This window comes from Choloepus didactylus, chromosome 18, assembly GCF_015220235.1.
Source record: "Choloepus didactylus isolate mChoDid1 chromosome 18, mChoDid1.pri, whole genome shotgun sequence".
In the NCBI taxonomy this organism is placed as follows: Eukaryota; Metazoa; Chordata; class Mammalia; order Pilosa; family Megalonychidae; genus Choloepus; species Choloepus didactylus.
The window spans coordinates 72,790,652-72,803,471 of record NC_051324.1 but is presented as its reverse complement, the minus strand read 5'-3'; the positions used below and the strand labels follow the sequence as shown (position 1 = coordinate 72,803,471).

At 46.3% G+C, this 12,820-nt stretch overlaps 1 protein-coding gene across 6 annotated transcripts in view; it reads left to right on the top strand.

Annotated features, from left to right (window-relative positions):
* USP36 (ubiquitin specific peptidase 36) overlaps window positions 1-5,561 on the top strand; it is a 43,920-nt gene extending 38,359 nt beyond the window's left edge. For 5 of the 6 annotated variants that reach the window (XM_037808794.1, XM_037808795.1, XM_037808793.1 and 2 more), the window contains 5 exons: window positions 20-243; window positions 1,801-1,902; window positions 2,478-2,593; window positions 2,981-3,132; window positions 3,305-5,561. In XM_037808794.1, coding sequence (XP_037664722.1) covers window positions 20-243; window positions 1,801-1,902; window positions 2,478-2,593; window positions 2,981-3,112 — 574 coding nt within the window. In that variant the 3' untranslated portion in view covers window positions 3,113-3,132; window positions 3,305-5,561. The remainder of the gene's footprint in view (window positions 1-19; window positions 244-1,800; window positions 1,903-2,477; window positions 2,594-2,980; window positions 3,133-3,304) is intronic. The other variant, XM_037808796.1, reaches the window with a different exon arrangement.
* The last annotated feature ends 7,259 nt before the right edge of the window (window positions 5,562-12,820 follow it).

Below are 12,820 nucleotides of genomic sequence, written 5' to 3'. Positions count from 1 at the left end.
CTCTTGACTTTTGTGGCAGCTGCTCTCCCTTGGACAAAGTTGAGCCAGAGATGATTACAGAATCGCCACGGAAAAGGAAAAAGAGAAAAAGAAAGCAAGAGTCCCAGCAGGATGTAGAGGAGAATGGGCATCCAGTAGGCCCGAGGAGTGACAGGCAGGACGACTCTCCAGTCCCTGAGTGCCACAGCCATGCACCGTCTGTGAACGGCCAGCGGCCTGGGGACAGCGTGGGTTTGTACCCAGGTGAGAAGGGGCCTCCCTCCCCTGGCATGTCACAGTGGCCAGGGCCCAGGTGCAGGTGCCAAGGCCTGAGGTCTCATCCTCCCTCCACCCCTTTCTAGCTTCCTTACCTTGAGCCCTTACCCTGTTGGCCCACACCTTCCTCCCCGTGAAAGTGTTTGGCAGAATCTGCCCCATAGGAAGAGATACAGTACCCCAAACCTTAAAATGTTACCTGAGCACCTGCAGGTCTGAGTCAGGGCTCTTGGTGGCTGAACCTTCCCATTGCAGTGGCTCCTGGACCTTCCAACCTAACGTTTTCTGTGTTGCTTAATCTTGGAGGAGTTGGGTTCAGAAGTTCATGTTCTTTTACTCAGTGTCGTTGGCCTCTCTGAAGAGCACGTGGACCTCTTGGTGGTGGGGGTCTTGGGGGCTGCCTGGGGCATGCATCAGAAGATGGACTAAGGGGCTCCAGCTTGAGTGTTAAATGGAGGGAGAGGAAGCCCCGGGCTCAGCAGGGCTTCAGGGAGGCTCCGTGTGGCACCGGGATTCGGCCGGGTTGGTCCTTCACGGGCAGACAGGCCCCCAGGAATCAATTCTTATTCATCAAACTGTCAGGAAATGGATCGTGGGATATGAAAACTACACTGAGAGACACTACTGCTAGGCAGTGAGGAATTCACGTCATCACAGAAAAGGCTGAACGGAAGTAACATTAGAAAAGTGTTTGGTGGAGTAGTCGGGCCGAGGGGGTGGCTTGTAAATGCTCCTTCAGGAGACTGTTCCCCAGCCCTTGAGGGAGGCCCGGGCCATGCTGGGCGCTGATTCCGCTGCTGTGGGGCCCTTGGGGAGGCATCAGAGGGCATTCCCAGGTGAGAGGCAGGAGGGGGCAGGATGTGCCGAGAATGCGTGGCGGGCCCCAGGCCCGAGGCAGGCACGGTGGGGTGGCGGTGGCCTGGGAGCCCGTCGTCCTGAAGGGCATGAGGAGGCTGGAGGAGGAGGGTCGGGGGTTTGTTTCAGGAGGGGAGCACATCCCAGCAGCTGTGGAGTGGGCAGTTAGAGGGCAGGAGCGCGTGGCAGGGGCTGGTTGAGAATTGTCCTGGAGTCCCCAGGAGGGTGCTGGGCACCCTGACGGGCGGTCTCCTCAAACCATGAGGGTTCCAGTGGGCTCGGCAGGTGAGAACCAGGTTTTCCTCCTGATGGTGCTCGGGGAGATGGCAGCATCCCCCTTGTGGCAGTGGTGCTGAGACACTCTTCGTCCCTCCAGAGGCGGGCAGCTGGCCTGGTTCTGGTGAGTGCCGTGTACACTGGCCAAGTCCGAGAGGCGAGAGCCGTGCCCTTCCCCCAGCCGAGCCTGGCTTTTGAATTGTTTCGTTTTTCTTTTTCAAGAATTGATTCAGACAACAGCTTTTTTTATTGAATAATTAAAAAGTAATAATCCACTCCCTTGGCAGGCAGAGCTTGCTTTTACCCATTCTTTAAAGTGTGTATCTTCAGGGGTTCTGCAATTCTGCTGTAAATAAACCGTCCCCGGTGGCTGCCTGCGTGGCTCAGTGTTCAGCGTCCTCTGCTTGCTTGCAGGGCAGGGGCCGGCTCCTCCCGGCTGGTGGGGCAGAGAGAGCGGGTCTGACGTGCTCCAGGTGCTGCTCAGAGACTCCTCAGACAAAGCCTACGGCAGGAAAGGTACAGGCCTGGGGCTGCACTTCCTGGTTTCTTTTGGAGGTGGGGAAAGTATGAAGAGGATCCTGGTATACTGTGAGTGTAGAGGGCAGGAATAGCTTAGAAATGGGGAGAGGAATCTAAGTGTTTGTTGTAATCATCATTAACCAATGTAAGCGGTTTACCAGGGTCGAGAACACTCCCAGGGCCGGTGGGGGTGGGGGGGAGGTTTCTGCCCCTGGAGAGCGTCAAAAACAGCATCTTTTTGGGGTCAGGGGCGGAGCTGCCCCTCTGGGTAGTGTCAGAATCTCATCCAGCGTCTCCAGTACTATAGGAGTTCATATTTGGACCATTATTTTTATAATTCAGACCTAGAAAAAGAATGAAACTCTGGGGTTAAAGGGTTTGATGGCGCGCCTCTGCCTCTGCTGGGGGCCCACGCGCCCTGGAGCACCTGCTCCCCCTTTCCTCTGCAGGTCCCCAAAAGGGTGAGATAACTAGGGGTAAACCCATCTGGTCTATAAACCACATTCTTGAGTTACGTCCCCAGGGCAGCTGGGAGCACACAGAAGGACTGACACATGTGTTATCTTTTGTAGTTTTGACATGGGACGGAGAGGTGTCAGCCGTCAGTCAGGACGCGATTCGAGACAGCAGGCTGGCCCGGACAGCGAGGGTCCTCGATGACTGGGATGAAGAGTTTGATCGAGGGAAGGTCTGATGTGGGCCACGGCTGGGGCTGAGGGCAGGACACCTTGAAACTGGCTTTTAGAGCAGTTAGTGTGAAGCGCCAGCTGTGCCAAAAAGTGGCCGAAGGCGAGACTGGAGCCAGACACCTGGGTTCAAATCCCAGCTCGTCCACCTACTGATAGTGTGATGCCGTTTGTCCACTCATTGTTTCAGTTCTTTCATCAGTAAAATGGGGTTAATAAGAGAATCTACCATGAGGGTCACTGTGAAGATTAAACTTCGTTAATACTTGCATTGCATTTAGAATTGGGCCACATGTCACAAGTGCTCAGTGGTATTTGCAGTAAGGAGCCCCCGTGGTTCAGGTGAGAGACCTTTTTGGGAGTTGTAATGCCTGTGATTCTTGGTATAGGAAAAGAAAACAAAAAAGTTCAAGAGAGAGAAGAGGAGAAACATCAATGCCTTCCAGAAACTTCAGACTAGATGGAACTTTTGGTCCGTGACTCATCCAGCGAAGGCTGCAAGCCTCAGCTATCGCCGCTGAGTTAGCTGCTGTTGAAGGAGGTCTGTTTGGCGGGTGTTTGTGTGTGTACGTGTCACCTGCAGAAGAGAACATTTTTGAGCTCCACTCAGAAAGCCTTTTGTTGGCTTCCTTATTGGACTTACCCCTGGGGATGGTAGTGGGAGTGTTTGGGATCCAGTTCTTATGTCAGTAATGATGTTGTTTGTTCCACAGTCTCCGGGCAAAAAGGCGTCCCTTCCTGGGAACGGTCTCCCTTTCTGGATCTAAAAGAACAGCCGTGTGAACTCGGACCCTGTCACTTCCCGCCCCTGAAGTGTGAAGCTGCCTTGGTGGGAGGGGCTCTCCCTGCACTGCTGTCTAGGGATGATCCCGAGACTGCATCTTGTGGACTTGTATGATCCGAGTGAGTGAAGTTTTCAGATCAGGCGCTCTTGGTGGCATCTGCAGCAAGCACCGGCGAGCAGCCACGGAGCATCAGCGCAGAGAGGGCTGCAGCCATCCGAGCCGGGGCGGTGTCCTTGCATTCGTGGGCAGTGGAGTCCTCTCTGTGCAGAGGCGCCTGGCCCTGGGCCTGCGGCTGTCAGAGGAGAGCAGGGGGCCGGCGGTCACCTCTCCCGGTGTGTCCTCACGGAGCACGGGGAGCAGGCACTCTGAGGGTGACGAGTGGGGGTGGGCTGCACTTCCTGCCTTCCCTTGTTTCCTGTCCGTGACCCCCACACTGCCGCCGCCTCTTACTTTCTGGAACTGGGGAGATGGGCTGTCAGTGCTTCTCTTCCTTGGAAGTAGCTCTGTGCTCTCTGGGGAGCCAGAGGGGGAGCCCTTGAAATTATGTGTTGTGCGCCTGCTTTTAAGGCTGCTGTTTATTCGGAGGTGTCTTGGCTGCAGCCTCCCTTGCAGCTGCAGTAACCCATGGGTCTTCACTGAGGTGGTGGTCGTGGGGTAGAATTCTTTTATTACTTAATATAAAGCATTTATTTTTGACCAGGCCTGTGATTCTGTTAGCAAAATGTTTCCTGTGCTCCCTTTCCCTACTATGAAAATGCTGGCTTTATTTGCTCAATTTTGTGAGTGCTTTTGGATTTAGATGATTGTATAACTCAAGAAGATAATTTTTTTATCTTGCTCAAGCTGTGCCTGCGAATTTGTAATTTAATAAATATGGGATATCCCTAGTTCTGTTGATGTTTTCAAGAAAAAAGACAAATGACCTGCTGGTGGAAGGTTAGAAGTCAGTCTGAAAACCCCCTCCCCGTCCTGCCCCCTCCTCTTGCTCTTGGATGGTAGCACACGCGGGGATGGAAGCCACGTGGGCCCTTTCTCCAGAGGCTCCTTCCCAGCAGCAGACGGGTGGCACCCTCCCTGGGCCTCGTGCCGCCTCCTCCCCGACCCTGTGGGGCTTCCTGCTCGGCCACCTTATTCTGGGGCCTACGTTGATTGTGATGGTATGGAAGGAAGAGTTGTGTTTTCCATGTGAGGAGGTACATCTGTTTTTTCATGCAGGTGGTCCTTTTTGGCTTTTCACTCTGTTTTTGTATTTCTCTTTTAAAAAGGTGGGAGAGACTTGTCATACCTGGGCCAGAACTGGTAGCCCCGGCAGGAAATGGATGGACGTTCCTCTTCCCTTAGAGGACGATTTCCGAGTGTCGATTCCGACCTTACTAAAAGCAGCCGGAGTGGCTTCGGGGCACCTGTGGCTCGCTTATTCATCACTTGGGGAGGGAAAGCAGAGGATGTATAGGCGGGGTTTTCCCCCTTAAGGTGTTGACATTGATTCCTGTATGAGCTATTTACGTTACCAGACTTTTCTATAATGTTCTGTAGTTGAAAAAGAAAAATTTAGTTGTCTGCTAGCACAGAATTTGTCTCCTTCATTCTGTTCCCTCCTGTCCTCCAAATTAATGTTTTCCTTTCTCCTCCATATAATTGTAAAACCTACTTTTCACTCCTGAACTTTGGAAATAATCCACTATCTTTTCAGCAGTTAGGAGCACTGGCCTGCCTGTATGGCAGTTTATCACTGTTAAGTAGAGGCTCATTCTTTCCTTTCACAAAATAATCATTGGACAAACTGGGAAGGGAAAGGATAAGTCCCAGAAAATTAATCCAAACTCGAGGTGACATGTACATATATAAATATATTTACATAACTAAAACTTTTATAATGGCAGCCATCTGGTCGACTTGGAGTATGGGTTTAATTTAACTTTGTATTTAGGAGCCGAGCTGGAGGGCACCGGTCTGGGCGGGCACGCCGCCTCACCAGGTAGTCTGTGTTTTCTCTCCCGTGGACGAGGCCCCTCGGCACTGGTTCTGTCAGCTGGCTTTTCCTGGCAGATCCAGTGCCCTGGGTCAGTGGCTGTGTCTGCCTGCGCGGACGCCATGTCTCCTGGCTCGGCTTCTCCTCCCCCCGGGGCTGGGAACCTCGGGTGTTGCCGAGGTCTTGGTGCAATAAAATAATGAGTTTTTTTGAGCCCTGCCTGTGTCCTTGTTTTTTTTTCCTTTGATTTTTAAAAAGTTGTATCCAAACGTCCAGTTCAAATAAAAGATTATCTTTGATGCACTTTCATGTAACTGTCATTACAGAGAAGTGGGCTCTCAGGGATCTGTGGTGGGAGAATTTGAGCGTGGCCCGCTAAACTGCGGGTGATGGAAAATGAGCACTGTGTTAAGAGTACTTGGAAAGAATTTGTCTTTCAAAGAGGTTCTTTGTTGTTGGTTTTCTTTGTTTTTAACTTTTTATTTTGAAATAATCTTAAACTTACAGGACAGTTGCAAAAGTAATATAAACCAGAGGAGAACTGTGGGAAGATGGCAGAGTAGGAAGCTCCAGAAATCAATCCCTTCACCAGGACAACTGTTAAACAGTCTCGAAACAACTGTTTCAAAACTCCCAAGTCCAACAGAACAGTATACTTACCTAGGGAAAAGCAGGAGGAGCAGGCTGGTAAATCACGGTGAAGACTAGTGTGTTCCTCCCTCCCTAGGTGGTCCCTGGCACCCAGTCCCCTCTTGCAGCGGCAGCAGTGGGGTCCGGCCCCTGGCATAGCTTCCTGGTACTAGAAAGGGACACAAAAATCCACATCCCCAAGACCCAGGGCTGGGGGTGGAGGGGGTGTGGGCTTCTGAGGAGCTACCTCAAATAGCCGGGGGCAGGGGGATCCGAGGGCAGAAAAGGAGACGTAAAGATGTCACGAGCCCTCAGAGCCCTCAGAGCCCTTGGAGCTGGGGTGGGCAGGGGAAGGGCTGCGTCAGCTGGGCAGGGCCCAGTCAGGAAAGCGCAGCTTTGGGATCTATGGAAGCATCTCCTGCTACCCTTCCCTCATCCCTTTTCCAGGGCGGTTCAAAGCTAGCCAGCACCCCCTTTTTGGTTCCCTGGCCTTGTTCCAGCTGGGAAAGACTGATGTGGGAAACTCCTTTCTAGCATGCACCCCTTTCACCTCCAAATTTGCCTCACCCCCCACCCTCCAGGCAAAAGGAGCCTGAGACGGTGAAAGCAGTGTAAGAAGCAATTGAGGTGGCCAGCCTGGGGCAAAGGCTTCCTTGCTTCAAATCCTGCGGTGGAAGACCCGGGAGAGGGAGATCTGTTTCCAGGGAAGTAGGGGGGCATTCAGACCCCTGACACAGGACATCCTAAGGCCACCAGCACAGGCCCAGGACAAGACAGAGTGGACCCTGCACTGTGCATTCGCCCGGGCTGAACGCTGACGGGGAGTGCCAACTGACAGAGCCAATGTGCAAAGATGGCAGAAGGTGCTTTGTGCTTAGATTTGGTTTTGTTAGCTCCTGACACTCAAAATCTCTGTCATATCCTCAGCTGGTTATAAAGTCAAGAAACAGACATCTCAGAGAATAAATCCCAGAGGTAACATTTAAAAATACTAAAATGTACAGTATGCAATAAAAGATTAGAAGACAAACAGGAAACATGGACAATGGTCCATCCAGAGGAAGAGGGTAAAAATCCAGAAAACGACAAAGACCGGACTGTGGACATAACAGACAAAAGATTTTTGAAAAATGGTCTTCAGTATACTCAAGGAGATGAAGGAAATACAGAGAAAGAACTAAATATCAGAAAAACAATGAATGAACAATATGAAAATCTCAGTAAAGAAAATTTCTAAAGGAACCAAGCAGAACTGCTGGAGTTGAAGACAATAACTGAAATGAAAAATCCCCGGGAGGATTTCAGCAGCAGATTGGAGCTGACAGAAGAAAGAATCAGCAAACTCGAAGACAACACAATTGAAATGAGGTTGAAGAGCAGAAAGAAAAATTTAAAAAGGGAAAATAGCCTAAGAGACCCCTGGGACACTATCAAGTTTGCCAAAATACGTGTTACGGGAGTTGAAAGAGAGAAAGGGGCAGAAGGAATATTCAAAGAAATGATAGAAAACTTCCCAAACTTAGCAAAAGATGTGAATTTGCACATCCAAGAAGCCCAGAGAACACCAAACAGAATGAACTTGAAGAAAAATACACCCTGGCCCATACTGATGAATACAAAGGACAAGGAGAGTGTTCTGAAGCTGCAAGAGAAAAGCAACGTGTTTTGGACCAGGGAGTCCCAATTAGATTAAGTACCGATTTCTCATCAGAAACCATGGAGACAAGAAGGCTGTGGCAGTGGGTTGAAATACTTTCAAGTGCTGAAGGAAAACAACTGCCAACCAAGAATTTTATATTTGGCAAGACTTTCTTTCAAAGATGGGGTAGAAATTAAGACATTCCCGATCAGCAGAAGCTGAGGGGGTTCGTCACCTTCAGACCTGCCCCACAAGCAGTGCCAAAGGGAGTTCTTCAGACTGAAAGAAAAAGGACCCTAGACAGTGGCTCAAAGCAGCAGAAAGAAGGAACGACCTCCAGTAAAGGGAAAACGTTTGGGTAAATATAAATGCCAGTACGATTATATTGTATTTTTTGGTCTGTAATTCCATTTCTTACTTCTTACAAGTGCTAAATGCAAGTATATAAAAAATAATGAAAATCCTATGGCTTTGGACATTCAGTGTACAAAGAATTTGTAACAAGTATAAAAAAGGTGGGGGGACGGGTATAGGAACAGTGTTTGTATATCCTATCAAGTTGGTTTCAAATCAAATACGATTGCTACATACTTAAACCCATGATAATCACAAGAGAAATAGATGAAAAATATACCTAGATAGAAATGAGAAGGGACTCAATCTCATTCAGTACAGAGAATCGAATAAATATGAAGTGAGCATACTTAATTGTCTCTGGAGGGCCAAAAAAAAAAGTATGAAACTTAGACCAAATCACAAAATGGCAGGAGAACGTCGTGCATTATCAGTAGGGAATCACATTGAGGAAATAAGCCAGACACAAAAGAAAAATGTGATCTCAACTGATACGATGTAATTAGAATAAGCAACCTCAGAGTCGAGTCAGAATCTAGGATATAGGTTATCAGGGGAAAGAATGGGAATAGGGAATAGGGAGCTAAGGCTAAAAATGTAGAATTTCAATTTGAGATGGTGGAAGAGTCTTGGTAATGGGTGGTGCAACATTGTGAGCGTGATTAACAGCACTGAATGTATTTGAATGGGGTTAAAGGGAAATTTTAGGCTGTATATGTGTTACTCGAATAAATATTAAAAAAAAAAAACAAACTGTGGAAATGTACAGCACAGTGAGCTCTAAGCTAAACCACGGAGTATAGTTAATAGTACAACTATGAAAGTGTACCTTCTTCAGTTGTAACAAATGTACCACACCAATGCACGCAAGGTGTTAGTAACGGGGTTCTACAAGGGAACCCTGGATTTATGCATGATTTTTTTTTTAAATACACAACTTCTCTAATAAAAATTACAAACCCAATACAGAGAACTCCAACATACCCACCCCCCCAGCCAGATACTCAGATCCACCAACTTTAACATTTTACCATCTTTGCCATATTGTTCTATTTATCATCTTTTTTCTGAACATTTGAGAACAGGTTGCACATTATACTCCTTGAAAATGTATTTCTATGTACATTTCCTACAAACAAGGATATTCACTTATATAATCACCTTATCTGCAGTTATCAACTTCAAAAATTTAACATTGATGTAAAAACATTATATATATATACTTTTTTTTTTTTAGCACGCCAGTAATGCCCTTTTGGGCCTTTTCTCCTCTGCTCTTAGATCCCATTCAGGATCCGATGTGGCATTTACTTGTCATTACTCTTCAGTTCTCTCTCTCTTTTTTTTTAAATTGTGGAACATATATGTAGCATAAATCTTCCCATCCAAACCCCTCCCAAGCACACCATTCAGTGGAAGTAATCCCACTCCCAAGGTTGCAGCTCTCTCACCACCATCCATTCCCAAACTCTTTCTTCTACCCAAGCAGAAACCCCACACTCATTTGGCATTAACTCCCCATTCCCTCTGCCTCTGCCCCCAGCAACCTGTACTCTGCTCTCTTTCTCTGTGGGTTTACATATTCTCTGATATTTTCCCTATGATTACCATGGGGCTTAAATCTAACATGCTAAATTTTTAACAATCTCGTTTGCTTTGATACCAACTTAACTTCAATAGCATCCGTGATCTGTGTTCCAATACCCCTCTGCCTCCCCCTTCTTCATGTAATTCTTATCACTAATTACATATTTATACAGCATGTCTCCAAAATCTTTGATTTATCATTAGATTTTATGCATTTGCCGTTTAGAGTCTGTAGAAGTAAAAAGTGGAATTAAAAATTTTTAATGCAGTAGTGCTGGTATTTATATTTATCCATGTCATCTTCACTGGAGATCTTGATTTCTTCTTGATGCTTCAAGCTATTGTCTAGTGTCCTTTCACCTCGCAGAGCTCCCTTTTGCCTCTCTGGTAGGGCCGGTCCAGTGTTGACGAAATCGCTCAGCTTTTATTTAGCTGGGAATGTCTTAATCCCTCCCTCATTTTTTAAAAAAATTTTTATTAGGGAAGTTGTGGGTTTACAGAACAATCATGCAAAAAATACAGGACTCCCATATACCACCCTACAACCAACACTTGCATTGGTGTGGAAAACTTGTTAAAATTGATAACACTTTTTTTTTTTTTTGTAATTGTTTTTTTAACAGTAGTTACGTTTGTTGCAATTGATGATAGATTATTAAAGTATTACTATTGTCCATAGTTTACATAGGGGTATTTTTCCCCCACATTCCTAACCCATTATTTTTTTTCATGGATGTCTTTATTTTATTACTCATGTACCCATACACTGGATAAAGGGAGTGTCAGTCAGAAGGTTTTTACAATCACGTGGTCACATGAAAGAGCTATATAATTATGCAATCATCATCAAAGATCAAGGCCACTGGATTACAGTTCAACAATTTTAGGTATTTCCTTCTGGCTATTCTGATACACTAGAAATTAAAAAGAAATGTCTATATAATGAGTCAGTAGTCATAATCATTTGTCAAATCCTAATTTCTCAGTTAAACCTCTTCCCTCTCATTTGATCATTCTCTCAGTCTTCAGGGGATATCTGGGTGTACTGATTTGAATCTATTATGTACCCCACAAAAGCCATGTTCTTTTAATCCAATCTTGTGGGGGCAGACCGATTGTGGGTGGGAACTTTGATTAGGTTATTTCCATGGAGATGTGACCCAGCCCACTCAAGGTGAGTCTTAGTTTACTGGTGTCCTCTATGAGAGGATAACAGGCAGAGACATTTTGAAGAGAGTCCAGAGATGCTTAGAAAATACTCAGAGACATTTTGGAGACAGCCATTGAAACCAGAACCAGGAGAGAAGCTAAGAGATGAAATCCAGTGTTTGCCCCAAAGAAGCTACGGGAGGACCCCCAGACACCTTAGAGAAAAACGCCCCAAGAGAAACAAGCAAGGATGCACAGGAGCTGAGAGAGAGAAGCTAAGACAGAAGCCCAGAGATATTTTGGAGAAAGCAACAGAAACCAAGAACTAACCCTGGGAGAAGCCCAGCAGACTCCAGCCGAGTGGCTTCCCGTGTGACAGAGGAACCTCAAATGCCATCGGCCTTTCTTCAGAGAAGGTATCATCCTATTGATGCCTTAATTGGGACATTTTCATGGCCTTAGAGCTATAAATTTGTGAAGTAATAAACCCCCATTGTGAAAGCCAGCCCATTTCTGGTATTTTGCATTTCGACAGCTTTAGCAAACCGGAACACTGGGTAATGAACGTTATTTAGGTTCTTCATGCTAGAAAGGGGTGTCAACCTTATGGGGTAGAGGAATAGAACTGGTTGATATTCTTGGAGAGACTGGTACCTCTGGGTTTCAGGGCTTATCTGGCATGAGAACAATCTGGCGGTCTTAAGTTTCTGAAAAAATAAACTTACTAACTAATACATTTATAGAGTCTTAGATAGAGCCCACGGTATCCTTTAGGGTTTTCAGGAATACTGTTGGTTGGGGCTTGGCATATTGTGGCAATTTGCAATATCTGGTTGCAACTTGCAGAAGAATAACCTCCAGAATGACCTCTTGACTATTTGAAATCTCTTAGCCACTAAAACTTTATTTTGTTTCATTTCTTTTCCCCCCTTTTGTCAAGAAGGTATTCTCAATCCCACGATGCCAGGGCCAGGCTTATCCCTGGGAGTCATGTCCCACGTTGCCAAGGAGATTTACACCCCGGGAGTCGTCCCACACTGGCGGGGGGAGGGCAGTGCAGAGTTGGTTTAGAGAGAGAGGCCACATTTGAGCAGCAAAAGAGGTCCTTTGGGGTTGATTCTTAGGCATAATATAAGTAGGATTAGCTTCACCATTGCAGAAATAAGTTTCATAAGGGCAGGCCTCAAGATCAAGGGCTTGGCTTATTAAGTTGGGAGTCCCATATGTCTTGTGGGCAGGGTTGATGGACAGAATATCAGGAATTCCCCAGGTGAGGAAGTTTAATAGTTCCACATTTTATTCTCCAGTCTCTCAAGATGACTTTGCAAATACTTTTTGTTTTCTGCCACCAATACTCAGGAATATGTCAGAATATTACATTAACCTGTATAGAATAACAGGATGTCGTTCCATATTCTAGGCTTCCATGTTATTAGCAGAGCCCCTTCATTTTTGAAAGATACTTTTGCTGGATATAGAATTCTTGGTTGGCATTTTGTGTGTTTGTGCTTTCAGCCTTTTAAATGTCTTCCCACTGCCTTCTTGCCTCCATGGTATCGAGTGAGAAATCAGCACTTAAATTTATTGAGGCTCTCTTGCACGTGACACGTTGCCTCTCATGGCATTCAGAATTCTCCCTTCATATTGGCATTCGGCAGTTTTATTATAATATGGTGTTGTGTGGGTCTATTTGAGCTTATCCTGTTTGGACTTCATTAAGCATCTTGGATGTGTGTGTTCATGTTTTTTTGTTATATTTGGGAAGTTTTTAGGATTTATTTCTTTGAATAGTCTCTTTGCTCCTTTCTTTCTTCTCCTCCTGGGACTCCTACAATGAGTATATTGGGATGCCTGATGATGTCCCGTGCGTTCCTCATGCTCTGTGCACTTTTCTTCATTCTTCTTTCTGCTCCTCCGACTGGATGATTTCAATTGTCCTATCTTCAAGGTCACTGATTCTTTCTTCTGCCAGCTCCAAACTGTTATTGAATCCCTCTGGGGAAGTTTTAATTTCTGTTATTATGGTCTTCAGCTCTGTTTGGCTCATTTTGATAATTTCCATATCTAGATTGATATTCTTTTTGTGTTCATCTGTCATTTTCCTCATTTTCTT